Below are 23,751 nucleotides of genomic sequence, written 5' to 3' on the forward strand. Positions count from 1 at the left end.
CCTCTCATATTCCCACTCAGCCCAAATGGCCTGTCTGCTTCCTTTAAGTGACATGACTTATAGGTATCATAAACTCAGGTCCCACCGCTGCTGGGTCTAAAAAAGAAGACAGTTGCAGGCAATAAAATGCTGATGGGAGCTTGCTCTCCCTCAGGCTGCGTCTGTGTGTGAGAGATGGGTGGTCTAATACACAAACGAGGATGGATCAAGATGCACGTTTGCCCTTCTTTAGAATGCCAGGATCCAGACAGCAACTCCTTTTCCACCAAGGAAATACGTTTTTATTAAAATGAAGCAAAGACTCTCTAGCTTATGGTTGATTTTCTCTACCTTCTTATCTCTGTTATTAGTTCTAAAATGTATATAATAATTACAACATGGAAAAACTTTGTAATGTTTTCCAGGGCGAGGTTTCCTTACTTATCGGCAAGAAAATGCCGTGGAGGGGGAACACCTTTTTAATGGATCTTTGGCTGAGACTTGGCACATGGTTGTTCTATGGGAGGAAATGTGAAATGGGGATATTATTCTGCCTCACCATGCTAAGAGGAGGATTCAAACTGCTCAGGAGCATGAATTTTGATGATGGAATTAAAAAAAAAATCCGTTTTCTCTTCAATATGCACTCTTTCTCTCTCCTCATCCACTCCACTGGACCCCCCATCCAGTCTTCACATCCAGCCGCCTTCCCTTCTATCTTTCCTAACTACAGTCAGTGGCTCCCCAGTTCCTGCAGTCTCTCTCATTTCCCTCAACAGCCCCTTTCCTTTTCCTCCCGCGACTGGCCCCTCCAGCTCTCTCCTCCCTCCCTCCGCAGTCCCTGAGGAGATCAAAGAGTGACAATGAGGCTGCCTCCGGGAGAGACGTTTCCAGCTCCCCCTCCCGTCTGGGCTGAGTTGTGGGCTGCGAGACCGGAGGCTGGGCCGGGGCGTCTTGGCTTCGGGGTGGGGGGGGAGGGGATTAGGAAAGCGGTGTCTGCAGCAGCACTGCGTCCAGTAGAAAAGTAAAATTCCCTTTGTGCTAGTTAGCGTGGTGTCCCCTCAAGTTTGGGACTTAGCCACACATTCTTGAAAGCCATTGTTCGCACTGAGGTTCTTAGGTCAGGAGCAGCGCCGGCGGGAGCGGAGCTGACACTGGGAGCGCTTCCCTGGTACCGAACTGACCCTAGCGTCGGCGGAGAGAGAAGTCGCCCTCCGCCGGGGGGGGGGCCCTCCAGCGCCTAGGGTGAGGGGCCGCCGTGGCCAATCAGGAGGCGAGGCCGCGTCGGGCTTCCCCTCCGCGCTCCCGAGCGAGCGGCGCACAGTGGAAAGTTGGGAGCCTGAGTGGCTGGCCCCGGCGGAGAGCGGCGGCGGAGAGCGGCGGCGGCGACGGCGGCGGGACTCGGTGCGGCGCCGCAGGGCTTGGAGCGGCCCCCGGGGCATGGGCCGGGCGCGCTGCCCGCTCTCCGCTACACGCCGCACGCGGCCCGCGGGCACCTAGCCGGCCCGGAGGAAGCTGCGTCCAGACAAAAGCTGCCGCATCTCCGCCCGCTCAGCCAGTGCAGGGCTGCGGGGTTGGTGCCCGTCCCCCTCGGATTGTCGCCTCCAAACTTTTCGCTAGTTCAGAGAGCTTTCGAGAGCCTAATGAGCTGCTCTGAGAGGAAGCCCCCTGCGTGTTATTGAGGAGGGCTAACCACAGTGCTAAGGCGCCCAGGAGAAAAAAAAAAAGGGAAGGCAAGACAATGATTTCCTGGGACATTGTCCACACCGTATTCCTGTTTGCTCTTCTTTATTCTTCCCTAGCTCAAGATGCAAGCCCCCAGTCAGAGACAGGGGCTGAGGAAATTCCCGAGGGGGCCTCCACCTTGGCTTTTGTGTTTGATGTGACTGGTTCCATGTATGATGATTTAGTTCAGGTGATCGAAGGGGCTTCCAAAATCCTGGAGACGTCTTTGAAAAGACCTAAGAGACCACTTTTCAACTTCGCTTTGGTGCCTTTCCATGATCCAGGTAAGGGAAACATTTATTCTTTGTGTTTGTTATTTCTCATGATTCCCTTATGTCTTATGCTCCGAAATTATTTCAGTGTTAGGAAGTTTCCAAACCTGTTTTTTTTCCCCCCCTTTTAATGTGTAGCTGAAAACCATTGTAACAAAGACTTGCTCCTTGGCATCTGGCTTGGTTCCCCGGCTCCTCCTCAGGTCTTGTAGGTGCTTGGGCAGTGACCCCCAAACCTGGAAGTGTGGAATTACAGTAAAAACCAGACCCCAGAGTCCTGAGCAAGGACGTGGAAACTGGAGTTCATTGACTTTTTAATTTTAGAGCTAAAGAATGCTTAATTATGACGGCAGATTTGGACCTGGGTATCCAGCAGCGCTGCTCTGAGAGCTCCCATCCCGGTTGAGAGCACACTCAGGGTAACTCTCACACGAGAGGGGGAGGAAAAACCTGTTGTGTGAGACCCAAGGAAGCTTGTAATTACTGGTGGAACCGAAGGGATGAAAATAAGAGAGAGGCCATTCATTTCTTAACTGAATCTATTCATCTTTGCCCCAAGTCATCATTACTTCTGTTCTCAGATGGGTAGAAACATTCTGTCCAGTCTCATCCAATAGAAATGCATGTAATTTGGTTGTCGGCGCTCTTTTAAAGGTATTTGAAGCAAAATAACTGTACTTTTCCCCCCAAAGCCATGGGTTTCAGCTGCTCCGGGGTAATATGATCCTATTTACTTTTTTCAGTTGCTATTTCAAGTGGCACCTTTCCCTGAGGCTCATAGGAGCCCTCCTTGTCATTGCCAAGGGCAGCATTGCAGGGGGGGCCCTGGGGCTCGCTGTCTGACAGCCACCTGAGTTTCATTAGCACAAGTCCCTGCCTGGTTGAAGAAATACAGCAGTGGTTTCTTAAAAGTCCTCCCCCACTGTTCTCCCACATTTTTCCTGCTTTGAAAGTCTCCCTCTTCCCTTAGAAGACCTTGCTTGACACAACCTCTTCACAATGGGAACTTGATATTGAGAATCTCATATTCTTTCCTTGTGCATTTTGACAAACATATGAGTTCACATTATTGCTAGGTCTTAAATGTGACGGGTTCCAGCTTTCTAAAAAAAAAAAAAAAAGCATGGGGAGAAATTTAGAGGGAAATGGAACTTTCTGGGACTTTTTTGTTGTTGTTGTTGTTGTTCTTCAAATGATGAAAATAAGAACCTATCCCACTTTTCTGGGACATACTGAAGAGTAGGGTAGGTTTTTCTACATTGATTAAGCATGAAATGGTCTGCATATTTGAATAAAGAATTAAATGGTCCTTTACTGTTTTTACTGTCTTAGTAAGACACCTCATGTGTTATGTTTCGACTTATTAAATGTCAGGATGCCAGTTGTGATGCAGTTCAAGACTTTTGCTGTTTTGGAATAGCTTAAATGTGTTTTTTCTATGGGGCTATAGCTGAAGTTGGCTAAAAAATAAAGTAAAAATTGTTTTCTCTAATTAACATCACAATTTATTCTACTCCAAAAGACTCTTACGAAATGATGTTGGTGCAAACAACACAAAAATCACCTCAAGTCATAAGTGGAAACTGGATCACCATGATATTTTGATGTGATATGAAAAATTATTGGAATAAATTGTATTGTGGTGTGCTGCTTTCCAATTGTTACCAAATGGGAAGGTATGCTGTACTTGACTTTCCTGTAGGACTTGGCATGCTATAGCTTTTAGAAATAATATGAGAAAATGATTAAATTGGTTCCATAAAATTAATTGCATATATAATTCCGCAAAATTAGCTTTATTGTGATTCAAAGTAGAGAGAAGTGGCCAAGTGTTTATGTTATCTAAGAATATTTAAACTATTTTTGAAGATAAAGAGGGAGATAGAAATTAAAACATACTAATAACCTTTAATTTAGTTTGCTAATTCACTTTACTGGATTATGAATTATCTTTGTGTGAAAATTTGCGTGTTTGTGTGTGTATGGTATGTATAATCATTTAAGAGTTTTTGATTCTCTTGTTCTTTTGATTGGTGATCAGCCTGGAATGACAGAAAGAGCCTTGAATGGGGATTGGCTGTTTTACTAAGTGACATTAGAAAAGTCAATTTACTTGTTTCCTTGACTATAAAATGAGAGAATTGGATTTGAGCAGCTCTAAGTTCACTAATGACTATGACATTTTATGGCTGTCTGTTTTACTTGTGGTTGTTTTTCATAGCTCCTAACACATATCCTTACCTTTGGGTGCTACAACTGACATGGAGAGAAATAATGGGTGGACTTTAATACAATAATTATAACCTTGACTACTTATAGCTTTTCAAAGCTGGTTAAGATCCAAGATATACTCTAAGGCATTTGACAAAAATCTTTAGGCCTTTGTACATGATTGCTTTGGACTTCTGCATCACAGTTTGGCTCAAGGTGTGTGTTTGTGGGTGCGGGTAAAAATTAAAATACGGAAAACAGGGACGCCTGGGTGGCTCAGTCGGTTAAGTGGCTGCCTTCAGCCCGGGTCATGATCCCAGGGTCCTGGGATCGAGTCCCACATCGGGCTCCTTGCTCAGCAGGGAACCTGCTTCTCCCTCTCTCTCCCTCTGCTTGTGCTCTCTCTGTCAAATAAATTAAAAAAAAAATACAGGAAACACAGGCATACGTGAGGCAGAAGTGTAACAGTTTAACAAGGAAGTGATAAAAGTCATTCAGAAAATGTGCACATAAAGAAGCCGGTGTCAGGAGGACCCAAAACACACCCATGGTAGGAGGAAGTACCAGAGGGGGCGAGGATGGTGGAAAGTCAAGCCAACTTTTCGATGCTGACTGTGGTTAAGATAGGTTTTTCACTTCCGTAATAACATTTAGTGTATTAATTTTTAACAGCTTCACTGAGATATAATTCCCTTATTATATAATCATTCATTTAAAATGTATAATTCAATGGTTTTTAGTTTATTCACAGGTACATGCAGCCATCACTACAGTCTGGAACATCCTCATCACCTCAAAGAGAAACCCTGGCCCTTAGCTCCCTATCATCATCCTCCCAGTGCTAAGCAAGCACTAATTTACTTTCTGTCTGTAGATTTTCCTATTCTGGCCTTTCATCTGAATGCAATCATATAATATGTGGTCTTTTTTGACTGGCTTCTTTCACTTAAACATAATGTTTTCAAGGTTCCTTCATGTTATAGCATGTGTCAGGATTTTATTCCTTTTAATGGCTAAATAATATTCCATTGTGTGGGTATACCACATTTTGCTTATCTCTTAATCCATAATGGCTACTTAGGGTTTTGGCTATTATTATTATGAATAGTGCTTCTATCAACATTTATGTACTAGTTTCTGTGTGGATATATGTGATGTTGTAATTTATTAATAAATATATATTTGGTCTTCTTTCCCATTTCTTGCGTAGAGCTCCTAAAACCCTTGTAATATCCTAAGTGATGAGAGCCATAAAATTGCCTTTTGTTATATTAATGGAGTGACTTTTTGGATCCCACCTAAGGATAGAGGCTGGTTGCTAGGAGATTCAACCATGTGATTAGAGGGTTGGAATTTTCTGTCCCACCCCAGACTTCTGGGGAGGGGTGAGGGGGTGGAGGGTTAAATCACTTGCCAGTGGCCAGTGATTTAATCAGTCATGACTATGTAATGAAGCCTCCATAAAAACCCAATAGGACAGGGTTTGTATTGCTTTGGGGCCATTCACATGAGATTTGGGGAGAATGGCACTCTCAAAGAAGACATGGAAGCTTCACACCCCTTTCCACATACCTTTCCTCATGCATCTCTTCTATCTGGTTGTTTCTGAGTTATATCCTTTTATAAAAAACTGATAATCTAGTGATCAGTGGATTCTCTGAGTTTTTTGAGCCACTCTAGCAAATTCATCAAATTAAGAAGGGGGTCGTGGGAGCCTCTGATTTATAGCCAGTTGGTTGGAGGTACAGGTAACAACCTGGACTGGCAGCTGGCCTGGGGGTGGGTGGGCAGTCTTGCAGAACTGAACCCTTACCCTGTGGAATCTGGTGGTGTCTGAGAACAGCTTGTTGTGATGTGAGGAAACCTCCCTATCCCCACATTGACATTGAGTGCTCACAACACAGAAGAACGTCTGTTTTCATTTCTCTTGGGTATGTACCTAGGAGTGGAATTGCTGGATCATAGTAACTCTGTGTTGAATTGTTGGAGGAACTGCCAGACTGTTATCCAAAGCATTTATACCATGTTCCATTCCCACCAGCAGTGTGTAAGGATTCTGATTCCTTCACATCTCATCACCACTAGTTTATTATTGAACTTGTTGATTCTTACATTTTAATTTTTGCTGTGCTTTTTACGACACTCAAAATTTGTTTCTGTCTTTCTTAGCGCACAACTTTGAGGAGGGCTGATGGTCTTCCTCTAATAACAGCTCCTTTTATCATCAGTCTTCCAATTCTCTCTGTAAGACAGGTACTAGAGACAGGAAAGAGAATGGGACAGTGTGTATATATGAGTCTCTTCATATAAAGAAAAATTCTCTTCTCTTTCATTTATGCCTCTGGTTTTTCCCAGGATGTCTTTTATCTGTCCACATTAATTCATTCATTCATTCACTCACTCACCTATTATGTCTCAGGCTCATCGCTTCAGACACTGGACATACAATTGTCTGAATAAAACAGACAAATGCTTCTGCTCTCATAGAGCTTATATTCTACTGGCAGAGGCCACTGGCAATAAGGAAAATAATTAAAATATATATGATATTTTGTTGGTGGTAATTGGTCTGGAGAAAATAAAAAGCAGAAAAAGAGCATGAGGAGTTTGAAGTGAGTTGAGTGTGTTGATATTTTAAATGTGGTGGTCAGAGAAGCTCCCAATTGAAGAGGTCACATTTGAACAAAGACTTGAAGGAGACGAGGGAGGGAGCAATGAGGATATCTGAGGAAAGACTTTTGCAGGCAGAGGAACAATAAATGAAGTGTTCTGAACATGGCAAGAGCATCCTGACATGTTCAAGGAACCATGAAAAGACCAGTGTATCCAGAGCACAGTGGGGGACAGGGAGAAGTTAGGAGGTGAGATCAGAAACGTGGTGGGGCACACCGTGAAAGGGCTCATAAGCCACTGTGACTTTGGCTTTTCTCTAAGTGAGATGCAGAGCAATTTTAGAGTTTTGAACAGAGTAGTGACATGATGTGACTTATGCATAAACATAAATCATTCTACTGTTTGAAAATACTCTAAAGAAGAGCAAGGGCAGAAACAGGGAAGATAGGAGACTATTGTATCATTCAGGCACAAGAGGATGGTATATCGTGGGTGAATTTGGTAGCCGTGGAAATTTGGGGAGAGAGTTGGATTCTGTATATATTTTGAAGATTAAACCAGAAGAATTTAATGATGTGTGAGGAAAAGGAAGACAAGGCCGATGCTGAGGATTTGTCTTGAGTAAATGGAAGCGTAGCATAGCCATTTACTGAGATGGAGAAGAAAGAGCAAGAAGCAGGTTTGAGAAAATGTTTGGGAGGATGAGGCTTTAATTTTTGGATATGGTTAAGTTTGAGATGTTTTTTGGTACCCAAGTGGAGATATTAAGAAGGCAGTTGGATATATGAAATTAAGGTTCAAGAGAAGAGGTCTGGGTCAGAGATATAAATTTGGGATCCAAAGGTACACATATAGATGATATTTAGGGCTGTGAGTCTAGATGAGCCACTGAGGGACTGATTACTTGAAGAATAGTAAAGGTCTGAGGACCCAGCCCTGGGACAGCAATTGTTAGCAGTCAGAGATGAGGATGAACCAGCAAAGTAGCCTAAGAAATTGAAGTCAGAGAGGGACAAGAGTACATTATCCTAAAAGTCAAGAGAGGAAAGTATTTTCAGGAAGAAGCCCTAATTGGTTAATTAAGAGGAGGCTGGAGAATTGGCTAGTCAATTTAGCAATGTGGGAGTCATTGGTGACTCAGCAACCATAGTGAAATGTAGTGATGGGAGTGAAAGGCTGTTTGGAGAGAATTCAGAAGAGAATGGGAGAAAAATAATTGGAAATCTTTGGAATTGTTGTTTCCAACTACTGGAATGGTTGCTTTGTTCATGAAGCGAAAATTGAAATTAGTTTTGATAAATGATTCAACCAGTATTTTACAAAGTGCAAATTCAATGTATTAGAAAGAACATCCAATTTGGAACTGAAGATTTGTGTTCTTTTCCTTATTCTGTCATTTGAGCAAATTATTCAACCTCGCCAGACTTCTGTTTCTCTATTTATAAAATTAGTGCCTTGGTAGGTTATTATTAAAGTTTGTGATTTGTAACGACTGTAATATGGTGAAAGATAAGTGAGTGCAAAGGGATTCAGAGTAGCAAGGACTTGATTCATTGGGAGAAATATCAGCTTACTTTCTCTGTACTTAAAGAGTTTCATTGTAATAAAACCTGTGAGCCCTCAGTGACATTGTGTGTTTCTCTCTGCAAGACCTACAAGGTGTTAAGAAAGCACTCTAGGACTTTCATGAAAAGATTCTCTTAGAATATTTTTCTGAGCAATAGCAAAATCACTGGAAGCCATAATGAATAGAAAGATTTTTACAAAGAAAATATTGCACATTTAGACTTTGAAAACAAATTTATATGAACTAAACTTCAAATTGAAATGTTTTGAGTTCCAGTATATAGAGGAAAAAGAACTACAAAGCTATTAGTCTCCTTTTGCTTCCAGCATATTCTACAGGAAGAAGGATTTTCACGAGGAAAAGGATTGGTCTTTAAAGTCCAAGAGAAATCCAACCAAAGGCAATGAACTAACATTTAAGAATGAGAGATTTTGTTTGGACAATGATAACTCTTGTTTCCTAGGATGATGGAATATTTTAACCTGAGAGAGTAGAACTATGTCACTAGATGTTTTCTGAGGATATCTAGAGGTGTCTTTCTATGTACAATGAAAACTTTCTCCCAAAATATAAGGACCAAATTTTGATAAATCAAATATGTTAAATGTGTTAGGGATGTTTCTATTTAACCAAATCCTCTCTGACTCCCACAGAATGGTGGGGTTTTTGTTTTTGTTTTTGCTGTTGCTGTTAAGTTGAAGAGCACCCTTCTGATTGATTGTTGGTAAATCAGAATTTGGTTTTGCTTATGGTTTGTCTCTGACCAAAAGACAGTACACATTCTCAGTGGTCTTTGTAATTCTGCTTACGTACCTTTTTCTCTGACTAGACATTAGCCTCCTTGGGCAGGGACTGCCCCATTTATCTCACAGGCCTGGAACACAGTAGACACACAAAAAATGTTTCATGAGTGAATGAATAAATGAATGAATGAATGCTGGAAACAAGAACCAGTGATTTCTCTGGGCATTTTAATCTTTGCCTTTCATTTCTGTGACTTTACTTTTTATTTTTTAATGATTTTATTTATTTATGGAGATTCCTCAGAAAGTTAAAAATAGAGCTACCCTATGACCCAGCAATTGCACTACTAGGTATTTATCCAAAGGACACAAACATAGTGATTCAAAGGGGCATATGCACCCCAATGTTTATAGCAGCAATGTCCACAGTTGCTAAAATACAGAAAGAGACCAGATGCCCATTGACAGATGAGTGGATCAAGAAGATAAGAAGATGTGGTGTGTGTGTGTATATACACACATTTTATGTATATAAATAATGGAATTTTACTCAGCCATCAAAAAGAATGAGATCTTGCTATTTGCAATGATGTGGATGGAACTAGAAGGTATTATGCTAAATGAAATAAGTCCGTCAGAGAAAGACAAATATCATATGATTTCACTTATATGTGGAATTTAAGAAACAAAACAGATGAACATAGGGGAAGGGAAGGAAAAATAAAATAAGATGAAATCAGAGAGGGCGACAAACCATGAGACTCTTAACTATGGGAAACAAATTGAGGGTTGCTGGAGGGGACGTGGGTGGGGGGATGGGGTAACTGGATGATGGGCATTAAGGAGGGCACTTGATGTAATGAGCACTGGATGTTATATGCAACTGAGGAATCACTAAAATCTACCTCTGAAAATAATAAAACACTATATGTTATTAAAATGATTTTAAATTAAAAGATTTTATTTATTTGACACAGAGAGAGAGTGAGTGCATGAGCGGGGGGTGGGGCAGAGAGAGAGGGAGAAGCAGAATCCCTGCTGAGAAGGGAACCTGATGTGGGGCTTGATTCTAGGACCCCGGGATCATGACCTGAGCCGAAGGCAGACGCTTAACCAACTGAGCCACCTAGGCACCCCATGCAACTTTTCTTTTTAAATCATAACAATCAGAAGAACAAAAATAAACAACATAATGATTTACTAATTCGGCCTTTTTGGTGATACATATGTCCCATCTAAGATTGAATATGATTTGGAGGTATCATTGTGATCAGGTAATGCCTGAGTCTTTGAGTAGTCACTGAATGTTTGTATAGCAGGTAAATTTGGGGAAGGGTGGATTTCTATGCAGTCTGGAATGTCTCAGCTGAATTACCTTCTATTTTTTACTAAACTGGCTGAAAAAGAGTCACAACAAATAAATTAATTTCTAAGGATCACTGTAAATAGAAGATCCACATTATAGGTAGTTCTCAGAAGTCTACAGGGATTTTCACTCAACCTTGGTTTTATTTTTTCTGATAAATCTCCATGAGGATTCCCATCTCAATGGAGAATAGGAAAAATTTAAAACTGAACTTATGTCAAATGTAAGGTGAAATCATATGAACTTTCCCTACTTGAGTGATACTATGGTTAAATAAGACAATATATATGAAAATGCTTTATAAAGTAGTATAGAGTCAGTGGTGTTGCTTTTACTGAATGACTCACATTTGTCAATAAAGATTGAATGGGTGCTGCAGAGGAGCCAATTATTAAGAAAAATAGTAGAATATTTATACAATAAGACTAAAAAATTAAGTAGAAAAATATCCCCTTGATAATGTGGCTATTAACCTCTGGGCAAAAGGCAACTCAAACAAGTTAAAATGTAGTACCATTCTAATAACATTCACTGCCTGAGAAGCATGAGTTCTTTGCTGCACTGGTCCCTTGAGCCCTTGACCACTGCTTTATAATTGGGAAACCAGCAAGAGAATTTAAAAATCCAAAGATAAGTCATCATATTCATTGATTCATTCATTTATTCACTTACTCATCAGTCAATAATAGACTTCTTACTATTTGTCAAGTACTGTGGTAGGTACTTTTGATCCAAAAATAATGAGGCATAACTTAGAAGAAGTTAATAGTCTCTGGGGAGAAGAGCAAGAGAAATAGCAATATTATATACCACAATACATTTTATAGTGGAAAGAAACACAGGGGGCTGTGTGAGCCCAGAGCAGTGCCCCTGATTCAGAATTCAAAAGGTGATGGTCCCTAAAGTGTTTCTGGAAGTATAGCCTGGGCTAAAACCTGAACATAGTGCCTGAGTAAAAGTAGTTTAATCAAAATATTAAGGAGTTTGGATTTCATCCTCAAAGCTATCAGGCTTGGAAGGATTATAAGTGAGGAGTGACATAATTGGGTTTTCATTTTAGATCTCTATCTCTTGGATGGATTGGAGCAAGGCATCCTGAGAGCTGAGAGCTGAGAGCTGAAATCTGAGGCAATCACAGTAATTCAGGGAGGAAATATTGAGGTGACTTGGATTAAGAAAGAAGGTTATAGATTTCTGAGCTATTAGCAAAGTCCAACGGACTGGACTTGGCCCTTAGAATATGGGAAAAGGGGAAATATGAATTCCTGCTTAGGTTAAAATATGAAATTGCTAAACAATTGAAGAGAAAATGTATGTAAAGTTAGCTTTAAGAGATACCATTACTCTCAGGCCAGTAGCCTTGATAATAAGCTCCTTATACATTAAGTTGACTAAAATAAAGTATCAACCAAAAGTATGGGGGGGTCAACAATGAAAATGAGAGTCACAGAAACAGCTAAGTTATTGTACAACCAAGTTCTTTATTTTAATTGAGATATAATTGACATGTAACATTGAATTCAGGTGTACAACATAATTATTTGTTATTTGTGTATATTGTGAAATGATCACCACAATAAGTCTAGTGAACATCTGTCACCATACATAGTTATAAAAATTTGTTTTCTTGTGATGAGAACTTTTAAGATTTACTTCTCAGCAACTTTTAAATATGCAGTACAGTGTTGACTCTAGTCACCATGCTGTACACTATATTCTCATGATTGACTTATTTTATTACTGGAAGTTTGTACTTTTTGACCCCTTCACCCATTTGACACCCTCCGCAACCCCCATTTGGCAACCACCAATTTGTTTTCTATATCTCTGGGCTTGGTTTTGTTTTTAGATTCCACATATAAGTGAGATCTTACAGTATTTGTCTTTCTATGTCTGACTGATTTCACTTAACATCATACCCTCTAGGTCCATCCATGTTGTCACAACTGGCAAGATTTCCTTCTTTCTTATGGCTGAATAATGTTTCATTGTATGTATACCACATTATCTACTCATCCACTGATGGATATTTAGGTTGTACATATCTTGATTATTACAAATAATGCTGCAATGAACATGGGGGTCCATATATCTTTTTGAGGTAGTGTTTTTGTTTTCTTCAGATAGATACCCTTGTGGTATTGCCGAATATTATGGTTGCTCTATTTTTAATTTTTTGAGGAACCTCCATACTCTTTTCCTTAGGGGCTGCACCAATTTACATTCCTATCAACAGTGCGCAAGGGTTCCCTTTTCTTCACATCTTTGCCAACACTTGATATTTCTTGTCTTTTTGATAATAGCCATTCTAACAGGTGTGAGATGATATCTCATGTGGTTTTGGTTTGCCTTTTCTTGATTACTATGATGTTGAGCATATTTTCATATACCTGTTGGTCATCTGTATGTCTTCTTTGGAAAGATGTCTATTCAGATCCTCTGCCCAGCTTTTAATTGGATTGTTTGGATTTTTTGCTAAGTTCTATCTAGGGTTCAGAATGTTAGTTCATTCTACACTTAAATAACCAGTCCACCCATCAGTAACATTCTCACTGTGGCAATAGACTGTTTATCTTTATAAGTATGTAATGATGTCATTACATATTTGGATCATACTATTAACTCTCCTTGTTTTGATTGCATGCTCACTGAACAGCCTCCTGTTAATTTAACCTAATGCACTTTCCTTATGGGGAGAGAATTCTCTGATCAGACTTGCACATACATCAGATTCTCTAGACAATTGTATTCTTCGTTGGTAACTCATATTTTGGCATACCAGTTTTATGCATCAGTTTTTATTGTTTAAAATATTCTGACAGTGTCAAGTTCAAGTTTTTGAGTTTGTAAGTCTGAGGAGCCAGACCTTGGTTGGTAGTGAATTTAACAAAGTAAATGTCTCCCTGTGTGGGTCTGTTTGGGTGGCCTGTCTCCAGGTATCATTCCTCAAGCATCTCCAACTGTCACTGTTAGTATGAATAGTGCCAAGTAGCTGTTCTGTCCACTTGAAACTTATATAGATGACAGTTGAAGCCATTGGAATAAATGAGATCATCCAAGGAGAGTGTGTACACTGAGAAAAGAAAGAAGACAGGGTAGAACTATGGAGAACACAAACATTTAAAAGACAGAAGAAGGCAAGTTCATAAAGGATTCTGGAAAAGAGAGTCCAGGAAAATAGGAAGAGAAACTTGAGTGGGCAGCATTTGGAAATCTAAGAGGTAATTAGTTTTAAGCAGAAGTTGCTAATTCTGTCCACTTATAAGGTTACAGAAAATAAAGGCTAAACTGACAGGCTGAAGTGGACAGTTCATTGGGGTTATGGAGCCATGAGGCTGAAATGGGTAAGAAAATGGTGCTAGCAAATGCAGTCTATTTTGTGAAAACTAACGTTGTGGTTAAAAGCATGGGCTGTGGAATCTGATGCTTGGGTCGGAAGCCTGGCTCCATCAATTACTTGTTGTATGATTTTAACTTCTTTGTGCTTCAGTTTCAGTAACTAGGAATTGTGAGAATGTGAGGATTGAAATAATAGATGTCTCAAACTTAACACAACCCTTTGCACACAGTAAATTCTCAGTAAACATTAGTTATTGGGACTTAGTTTTGAGAAAGAACTTTTTTTTTTTTTTTTAGAGGGGAGAAAGGAGAGAATGCTTAAGTACTGCTGGAAAAGAGTCAGTAGAGTAGAAGAGATGGAAAATGCCAGAGAGTACAGGTAACTGATGACACCAGGACTTTGAGGAAGCAAGTGGAGATGGGATTCAAAGTAGCGGGATTGGTTGTTGGTAGGAGAAGACCTTCAGTTCTTTAGTGTGATAGAAGAGAAACAGATCACAGACAGGCATGGTCATGGATGAGCTGGTAGGTACAGATGCAGGATCTTAGGTCACTTCTTGTTCAATGGACTCTTTTCACTCAAAGAAATAGAACAGATAGTCATTTGATGAGAGGAGGGAAGTGGCAGAGGATAAATAAAGGATTTTAGAAGAATAATGGAATTTTGGAGGTAGAAGGTGACTATAGGGACATATAGATTGTTTCTCAGGATGAGTTGTGGTTCAGAAGATGAATTTATAATGCTTGAACACTGCCTAGCTATGTGATTTCTTTAGCAGCTCTCAGCAGTTTGGGCATAACTGCTGAGGTTGACCATTGGTTTGATCCAGGACTGGGATTTTGTTGAGCAGATGTGACTAAAGAAATAGGATATGGTTGAGAAGGATATTGATAAGAGAAAGACTGAAGTGACAGAGCATAGAGTCAGATCTGGATATATTGGACTGACAAAAGTTGAGATTATGCTGTGAAGGACAATATGACAAGGAAGCTGAGGTCATTGGTAAGAATAACCAGAGTGATTGATCATAGCTTGCATAGCAAAGGAAGTTTTGACTAGAATGAAGATTGTGGGACTGAGATCAAAGACCTTGAGTCTGCAGAGTTGAAGGTGGTTGTTAAAGTAACCCAGATAATAATAGCGCTTAAAATGGTGAGGATGATAGTAAGTCAGGCATCAAATTTTTATTTAATAAGAATTATTGAGTAGTCTCCAGGTGACCGTTGACAATGATGAGGAGGGTTAGAGGGTGTCATAGGTGACATGCACCCCAAAATGGCAGGTGTTTTCTCTGAAAGTAGAGAAATAGTGGACTGGGAATGGGTCTGCACCCACCTCCTGTCCGTGGTGTATCTGAGGTTTTGGAGAATGAGCAGACCCGGCTAGGGAGGACTGTCGGGAGGTGGTGCCATCCAAAGACAACCCTGTTTCAGCTAAAGTGGGAGGTAGATGGAGAGCTGTGTGGGAAGATGAGTTGGGAGGTTATGGGATTTGTGAGGGCATAGGATGGTGAAGGAATGGGTCAAGAGAGGAAACAGAGGAAGTGAGAAGAGGAATGGTTTGTATTTGGGGCAGCGACCACAGACAATTGTGACATAAAGCAGGGTGGATACCCTGGTTGCAAAGTCTAACCAAGGCTTGTATATAAATTTAAGATACCAGGTCAGGGTTGGGAGAGTCGGAGCCTAATGAAGTTAGCTGTTGGCAACTCTGAGGGCAGTGTGGCTGGTAGGGACTCCTGATGAAACATCTCATCTCACACGTCTTATTGACACAGGCATAGTAGCATAATTTTTATTTCTAATAAGAACAGCCACCATTTTACTTTTTTGAGTCATGACTATGGACCAGACACTGAACTAGATACATTCCATGCTTTTTCTCATTTAAGGCTCACAAAAACTCTTGAGTGATAGATGTTATCTTATTTTACATATAAGACAACTGAGGCTTATATGATATGAACTCTCACAAATGTACAAAATCTCCTGAAAAAGAATAGCTTTCTAAAAATTATTTTTTTGCCACCTTCTTTTATTTTGAGAAATGTATGAGATTGAGGGAGTTTGCCCAAGAAAGCGTGGCAAAGGGACCACTGTGTTCATCTGCTAAGGCTGCAATAACAAAGTACCACAAATTGGGTGGCTTAAACAACAGAAATTTATTGCCTCAAGGTTCTGGAGGCTGAAAGTCTGAAATCAAGGTGTTGGCAGGGTTGTTTCCTTCTGAGGGCTGTGAGAGAGAATCTGTTCCATGCCTCCCTAGGTTATGGTGCTTTGCTGGCAATCTTTGGTGTTCCTTGGCTTATAGATGCACTGATCTCTGCCTTCATGTTCACAGGGTGGTCTCCCTGTGTGAAATTTCCCTTTTTTATAAGGACATCATATTGGATTATTGGCCCACCCTACTCCTGTATGATCTCATCTTAACTAACTACATCTTTTATAACCTTATTTCCAAATAAGGTCACATTTTGAGGTGCTAGGGAATAGGACTTTAACATGAATTTTGCTGGGACACAATTCAACCCATACTGAGACCACTCAGTAATTAACATTAAGAAAACAAAAGTCCTTAACTCTTATGAGTCAGTTTGTTCTAGAAATTTCTTTTTTTTTTTAAGATTTATTTATTTATTTGAGAGAGCGAGAATGAGAGAGAGAGAGAGTACATGAGAGGAGGGAGGGTTAGAGGGAGAAGCAGGCTCCTCACTGAGCAGGGAGCCCGATGCGGGACTTGATCCAGGGACTCCAGGATCACGACCTGAGCCGAAGGCAGTCGCTTAACCAACTGAGCCACCCAGGCGCCCCTGTTCTAGAAATTTCTGATAACAGTGTTTGTATCAGGGAGTACCATGGACTCTAAGCTCTGATCTCTTTTTGGATAGGAATGGGGTTCTCATTGGGAATTATGGAGAGGGGCATTAATATGTTGGGGTGCTGTTTAATTCCTTAAAAAAATTTGAATTTTTTTTTAAAGTCTCTGCATTTTACTCTTAAATCATTTAATACTTGAGATAATTTACTCTGAAAACATTTAATTAAGCTTTATTGATTTTTTTTTGGAGATGTTGAGACATTTAATTTTGAAACGGGGAAAATTATATAGGAGCTAGGAATTCTGAGGATTATGTGTGGGTTCCAAAGTATTTTAAGTTTGTATACCTCTAGGTTTCTTTTCTTGGAAACTTCAAACGCACTAATTGGAGCAGTTTTTCCACAGCACCAGATCTCTAAGAGCTTACCTTTAAGCACTGTTTTATAGCAGGTGGGAGGAGTTCCTTGAAGTTCCCTGGCTGGAAGGAACTCTGATTACGACTGAAAATGCCTCAGGGCAGTGGTAGCTGTTCTTGCCAAGATCTGACCGGGGGAGGCTGGTTAAATGAGACTTATGGGTGATGGAAAGAAATAAATTTATGAGATGGCTCTTGTTCTTTAATTTTTTTTTTAACCAGGTAGAAGGTTGAGACAACACGTTATTTCATGAAGCAGTAGAGAACAAAATTCTAAAAAGATATTGTAGCACCTAGAATATCAATTTTTAAGATTCAAAGTGAAATCTGTTTTGTTTTTTGTTGAGTTCTTATTTTTACTTCAAAGCCCTTTGCCAGAGCACACAGAAAAACCTCATTTCTATTGTTTCGTATTCCCCAGAGGGTCTTCTCTGCTCTTCTTAGGTGAATGTGTTCAACACCCGCTGGATCAGATGATCACACTTTTGCCTTTAAGTTTTCTCCTAAGCCACACCCTATGTTGGAATGTCTCCCCGTGTGCCAAACATTTCCATTTGTCTAATTAAAAGATTTTTCAAAATTTTACCTCTTCCAAGGAATTTTCCTGGATTATTGGAAAAGTGTCATTCAATATTGACGTCCCCTTTTACATTTATTGTATGTTTTATGGACTTAATTTATGCCTTTGATAACTTCACTGCTTTTTTCTTCTACATTATAAAAGAAATTAACAGTTGACTTGATTTATCTTTTTTTTTTTTAAGATTTTATTTGACAGAGAGAGACACAGCGAGAGAGGGAACACAGCAGGGGGAGTGGGAGAGGGAGAAGCAGGCTTCCCGTAGACCAGGGAGCCCGATGCGGGGCTCGATCCTAGGACCCTGGGATCATGACCTGAGCCAAAGGCAGACGCTTAACGACTGGGCCACCCAGGCACCCCAACGATTGACTTGATTTATCTTGACAAAGTAAAATCTGGTCGAGTTAGACAGAATTTATAGATTTTGAGTGAATGGATTCTAAAATCAAATAGACCAGTGTTTGATTGTTAGTTAAGTTACTAAGTTCTCAAAGCCTTAGTCTCCTTACCATTAAAGTGAGAGTAACAGTCATACTTCCTTGTCGAGTTGTGAGAATTAGAGAGGAAAATGCACTAAAACATTTGATATGAAGCCTGACATAAAGTCAGGACTCAAGAGGAGTTTTCAAAGGAAGTAACACTTAACATAGAGTCAAAACACCTGGGTGCTGGCTTTGTAACTGGACAGGTCCTTTGACCTCTTAGAACTTGTTTCCTTCTGTCGAAAATAAGGATGTAATCACTAGTGTGCTGTTAAATGGTAAACCACTGGCTCTGGCGCTGGGGGTGGGGAGGGGTTCTTATTTGTGGCATTTGACAATTGCCATGGTGTAAATATTCTGCCAGGGCCAATTTCAAACTACTACACGATGTCATTGGATGTGGAGCTGTGAATAGATGTGCACGATTGTCTCACCCACCGTAACACAAAGGGGAATATTTATGTTTAAATGAGATGGTATTTGTGAAAGGACTTAGTAATAGGTATTCACCAAATGTTAGCTTAACTTTCCTTGGAAAAGTCCTTTAGATGGGTAGAATTATTGAGTGTAGAATTAATTCTATGACAGGAAACAGATTGAGCATTTTCTTTTCCATGACAATTTGAAAAATTGCAACAGTAAATACCCAGAGATTCCAGGCCGACAACACTAATGCAGAATTGGAACAGGAGGAACCTACCACCTCTTAAATGTTCACTGGGGCATCTCCCAGGGGTATCTCACATTTATGAGCACCCCCTTCCCACACCACATGCATCTTTTCCTGTGTTCCCCAACTCAGCAAGGGTACTACCATTTTCTCACAGCTGTTTCAGACAACACCCTTGGAGTCATTCTGGACTCATCTCTTTTAAACCCCACATCCAGTCACTCTGCAAATTCTTTTGGCTCTGTCTTCAAGTCTTAGTTTGACCGCTACTTATCCTATCTACCTCGAGTTGCTGGGAATGCCCAGCAATCCTTGTACCAATGGATGAAAGATGACTCCAGACTTTGCTGTGAAAGAGAGGAGAAGGCAAGGGAGTCAGCGCTCAGAGAGGAAGACCCTTTGCTGTTCTTTGCTCTCACCTTTATTGGTCCTTCAGGATAATCATAAATCTTGATTACTCTTTCTCAAGCATGTGATGTGTGACAAGGGGTCTTAGTGGAACTAGGAGGATCTGTTTATGGAAAAGATAGGATATGCTAATCTGCCTGTTCTACTGGCTGCTAAACATAGCCTAGGGGACAATGCATACATCTCTTAGATCACAGAGCGGTGGCTGTTTGGGCTAAGAAAGCTTTGGGGAAGGCAATTCCCCTGGCAGAGTGGTCTCGCAAGCCTCGGCATTCCAGGGACCTATGCCCTTCTCCAAAACCTTCCCTGCCCTCAGCGGCCTCTGTGTTACATTTTAGCAAGCCAGGTATTATGGATGATTTCATGCTCTACATTAACCCCAAACACTGAGTCACTGTAACTGGTCTCCTTGTTATTCTGTCCAGAGCTGCCAGAGGAGCTTTTAAAATGAAAGGCAGCTCATATTATTCTCTACTCCCCTTTCTGACCTCCTCCTTATTCACTTCATTTTTAGCATATTGGCATCTTTATTAATTCTTACAAGCCAGGCACACACCCTCTCCAGAACCATCGTTCTTGCTGTTCCTTCTTTCCCCAAAATCTTGATTGACTTATATCATCAATTCATAAAGCTCTTGGCTCAAGGTTACCCCCTCAGACAGGCCTTCCCTGTCCACCAATCTAACATAGCTCCCCATACGACTCTGTCCTGTCAACCTGCTTTATTTTTCTTTTTATAGACTTAGTCCTGCTTGACGTCAGAGATGACGTGAATCCATTTATTTGAGGTCTAGCTCCTCCACTCAGTATAAACTCCATGAGGCCAGACTTAATTTTCATGACTGAATTCCCCAGAGCCTAACAAAGAAGGCTCCCTGACATAAAAGGCACTTAATACATAGTTATTGAATGAAAGGGTGAATTTTTGTAAATGTTCCATGTGTACTTGAAATTCTTTAATTGTTGAGTGCAAACCTTCAATATTTGTCCATAAGATCAGACTTAATTATGTTATTCACAAATCCTGTCTCTTTATTAGTTCTTGCCCAATTGATCTATCAGTTTTTGAATGAGTTATATTAAAGTTTTCCATTGTGATTGTGGTTTTGTTAATTCTCCTTATAACTCCAGTTAGTTTTTTTTTTTTTTTTAAAGATTTTATTTATTCATTTGAGATAGAGAGAGCACACGTAGTGGGAGAGGCAGGGGGAGAGGGAGAGGGAGAGGGAGAAGCAGGCTTCCCGCGGGGAAGCAGGGAGCCTGACGTGGGGCTCGATCCCAGGACCCCGGGATCATGACCTGAGCCAAAGGCAGACGCTTAACGACTGAGCCACCCAGGTGCCCCTAGTTTTTGTTTTTAAGGACATGTTGTTAGGTGTGAACTGGCTCAGGATTGTTCTGTTCTTAGTGAATTGTCCATTTTAACATTAAATATATGGTCATCTTTATTTCTAATACTTTTGCCTGTAAATACATTTTGCTTGGTATTAATAATGCTGTTCCATATTTGGTTGTTATTTTTGATATATATCTTTTATACTTTTCTTATTTTCAAACTATTTTAATAGTCAAGTTTAATCCTGTACTTTTATTGTGATTATTTATATATTTGGACTTATTTTTATTATCTTATTTTGTGTTTTCCATTTACTGTGATTTTTGTTAATCCTGCCCCCCCTTTTCCTGCTATAAAATTGAATTATTATGCTATTAGTTTGGTAATTATAGATTATGTTTCTCTCTTTTCACCACTACTCTTAATTTGTTGACTTAATGAAGTTGATCAGTGTCTATGTTCCTGTTAATACAAAAGCCTTGAAATGTTTTATTCTGATCATCTTCTGCCTACCCTCCATAGTATTAACTGGTTTATTAGATCCATCCTGTTTTTAAACCCCAATGAGTCATTTTTGTTTATATAGTCAATGTCTATATAGGTTTGACTTGTTTACTAATTTCTTTATTCCTTGTTACTTCTAGCTTCCCACTCCATTTTGGATTCTTACATGTTTTTTTCCACTCTTTCTTACTTTCTTTACATTCTTCAGTAGGTTTCAGGAATTATATATATAAGTGGGTGTTGGTTTGCAGCCTCAGGAGTTTCCCGAGTAAAATTCTGAACTGGCTCCCATACACAGCAAGCAAGGAAAGACTAAAGAAAGAGGCAGGCTACTCCAGATTGGTAGGTGGCAGGTTTAATAAGCCAAGGGAGCTTATGACGCTTGTTTTGGGCAGCAGCATGATTAGTCCTCTACACCTGGCCCCCAGAATCTTAAGAGTTTATATAGAAGCCTTAATGGGGTTCAGTCATGTGTACAGTTTGGATGGTCTCAATAACACATTATTCTCTAAAGGCTTCATCTTTGTTACTTTTTTCTTAAGGTTTTATTTATTTATTTGAGAGAATGAGATAGAGAGCATGAGAGGGGGAGGGTCAGAGGGAGAAGCAGACTCCCTGCTGAGCAGGGAGCCCGATGTGGGACTCGATCCTGGGACTCCAGGATCATGACCTGAGCCAAAGACAGTCGCTTAACCAACTGAGCCACCCAGGCGCCCTAAAGGCTTCATCTTTGAAGTAGCTCTTCAAAGTGGGCCAAATGTACATTCCCAGGACAGGGAAAAGGTGAAAAGCCTCCACCTTGCATTTCAACCTGTAGTCACCTGCTCTCCATGACTTCCTTCAACAGTAGGAAATCCTTTCGGTCTTTTTTTTTTTTTTTTTTTAGAATTTATGTATAGCATCTTAATTTGTGATTACTAGTTCAGTTAGTATAGAATTTTGTATCTAACTTAGCCCATTGAAGATAATCTTTTATTGTTTCCTGACTTCTTTTGTTGTTGATGAGAAGTCTTCTGTCAATTTGTCATTCCTTTTTAATTAAGCTGTCTTTTCTTTCTGGTTATTTTAAGATGATCTCTTTGCTTTTCTGTTTCTGCAGTTCCTTATTTAGTGTCTAAGCATGGATTTGATTTTGTTTTTTCTGCCTGAAACCTGGTTTGCCTCTCTAACCTGAGGACTTAAGTTTGTATCCAATTTTGGATAATTCTTACCTTTCAAATATTTCCTCTCTTTATTCTGTAATGTCCTCTTTATAAAATCCTATTGAGTGTACTTTTGATCTTTTCATTCTATTCACCAAGCCTCTTTATCTTTCTTTCATATTTTCCATTTCTTTTTCTCTCTTTGGTGCATTCTTGGTGACTTCCTCAAATTTTGCGTACAGTTCACTTCAGCTCTATTTAATCCACTCTTGAAGTCATCCATTGAGTTTTCATTTTCAATAACCATAGTTTTTTATTTCCAGAAGTTTCATTTGGTTCTTTTTCAAATCTGTCTATTTTATTTTGTATCATATGCTCTTCAGTATTATAGTCTCTTTAATGTTGTATTATTTCTACCTCTTAGAGTGGCACAAATTCTCCCAAGTATTTGGTGTATTTGACTCTCCCTCATTGTGGTTTGTTTCCTTGTCTGGTTGCTAATTGTTGACTGTGAATGCATCTTTAGCAGGGAGTCTAGTGTACCCCGGATTGTGCACTACTGGTGTTTACAGAGAGGTTTTCATTTGCTTTTGTTGTGGTCCTAAAGTTAGTTTGTGGGCTAATTTTTTTTGGCTTTGGATTCTTGTACCATAGAGCTGGTACAACTCCTACTAGCCCTTGTATGTTTCTGGTTTAGGATTTCAGTTTCTCTCAGGAGATTTATTCCCCCCCATTAGAGACCTGGATAGATGGCAAGTTTTCTTGCCAATTTTCTAGATTAGTGGGAGGAATTTCCTGTTCTGTGTTTCACTGGTAGGGCTGAGCTTTAAGCAGGGTACTCTGTTGTAGATCTCTGATCCAAAAGAGGCTGATACCAAGAAAACTGTACCTATAGGACATTAAAATTTTAGCAGCCAAACCCTATATCAGGATCTGATACCCTCTTTTGCTGCCATGGTAACAACAGAAGTTTAATTTTGGTTTGAGTTTCCTTTTTATTTTAGGTTACTGGAAGATTTCTCATTATTTTTATCATTTGAGTTTGGCTCTTATATTAGAAAGGAAACTTTATATTTTATCCAGCATTCCTGTTTTGTAGGGGGAATGTCTTCCATGTCAGCTTAGTCTGCCACTTCTCATATCTTAATGCTTTTCCTTGCCTCTCTGTTTTTTCCCATGTCCAGATTTCTCCCACTTAAAAAAAAAATATTTTCTTCATAGTAAAATATTTGCCTACAAAGAAAACTCTAGGCCTAGATGATTTCTCAGGAGAGCTTTACTAACTATTCAAGGAAAAATAACAATTTTACAGAACTACTTTCTGGCAATAGGAAAAAAGGGAACATTTTTCATGAGGCTGGATAACCCTTGTACCAAATAACTAATATGGATAATATAAGAAAGAAAAATTTAGGTCAACTTCCCTCATAAGTCTAGATGCAAAAATTCCAAATGGATATTAACAAATCAATCTAGCAATATATAAAAAGAAACTTATGTAATGACCAGGTTGTTTTTAATGCCAAGATGAAAAAGATTAGTTTAACACTAGAAAGTAAATCATTATAACTTATTATATTA

The 23,751-nt window shown here is 39.8% G+C and overlaps 1 protein-coding gene across 1 annotated transcript in view; it reads left to right on the plus strand.

Moving 5' to 3' along the window:
• Positions 1-1,720: 1,720 nt before the first annotated feature.
• Positions 1,721-23,751, plus strand: part of HMCN1 (hemicentin 1) — a 467,830-nt gene continuing 445,799 nt past the window's right edge. The window contains exon 1 of the mRNA XM_028121561.2: positions 1,721-1,988. Coding sequence (XP_027977362.2) covers positions 1,721-1,988 — 268 coding nt within the window. The remainder of the gene's footprint in view (positions 1,989-23,751) is intronic.

This window comes from Eumetopias jubatus, unplaced genomic scaffold (assembly GCF_037043125.1).
Source record: "Eumetopias jubatus isolate StellerSeaLion01/CBP00866 unplaced genomic scaffold, mEumJub1_p1.0 scaffold_12, whole genome shotgun sequence".
Lineage (NCBI taxonomy): Eukaryota > Metazoa > Chordata > Mammalia > Carnivora > Otariidae > Eumetopias > Eumetopias jubatus.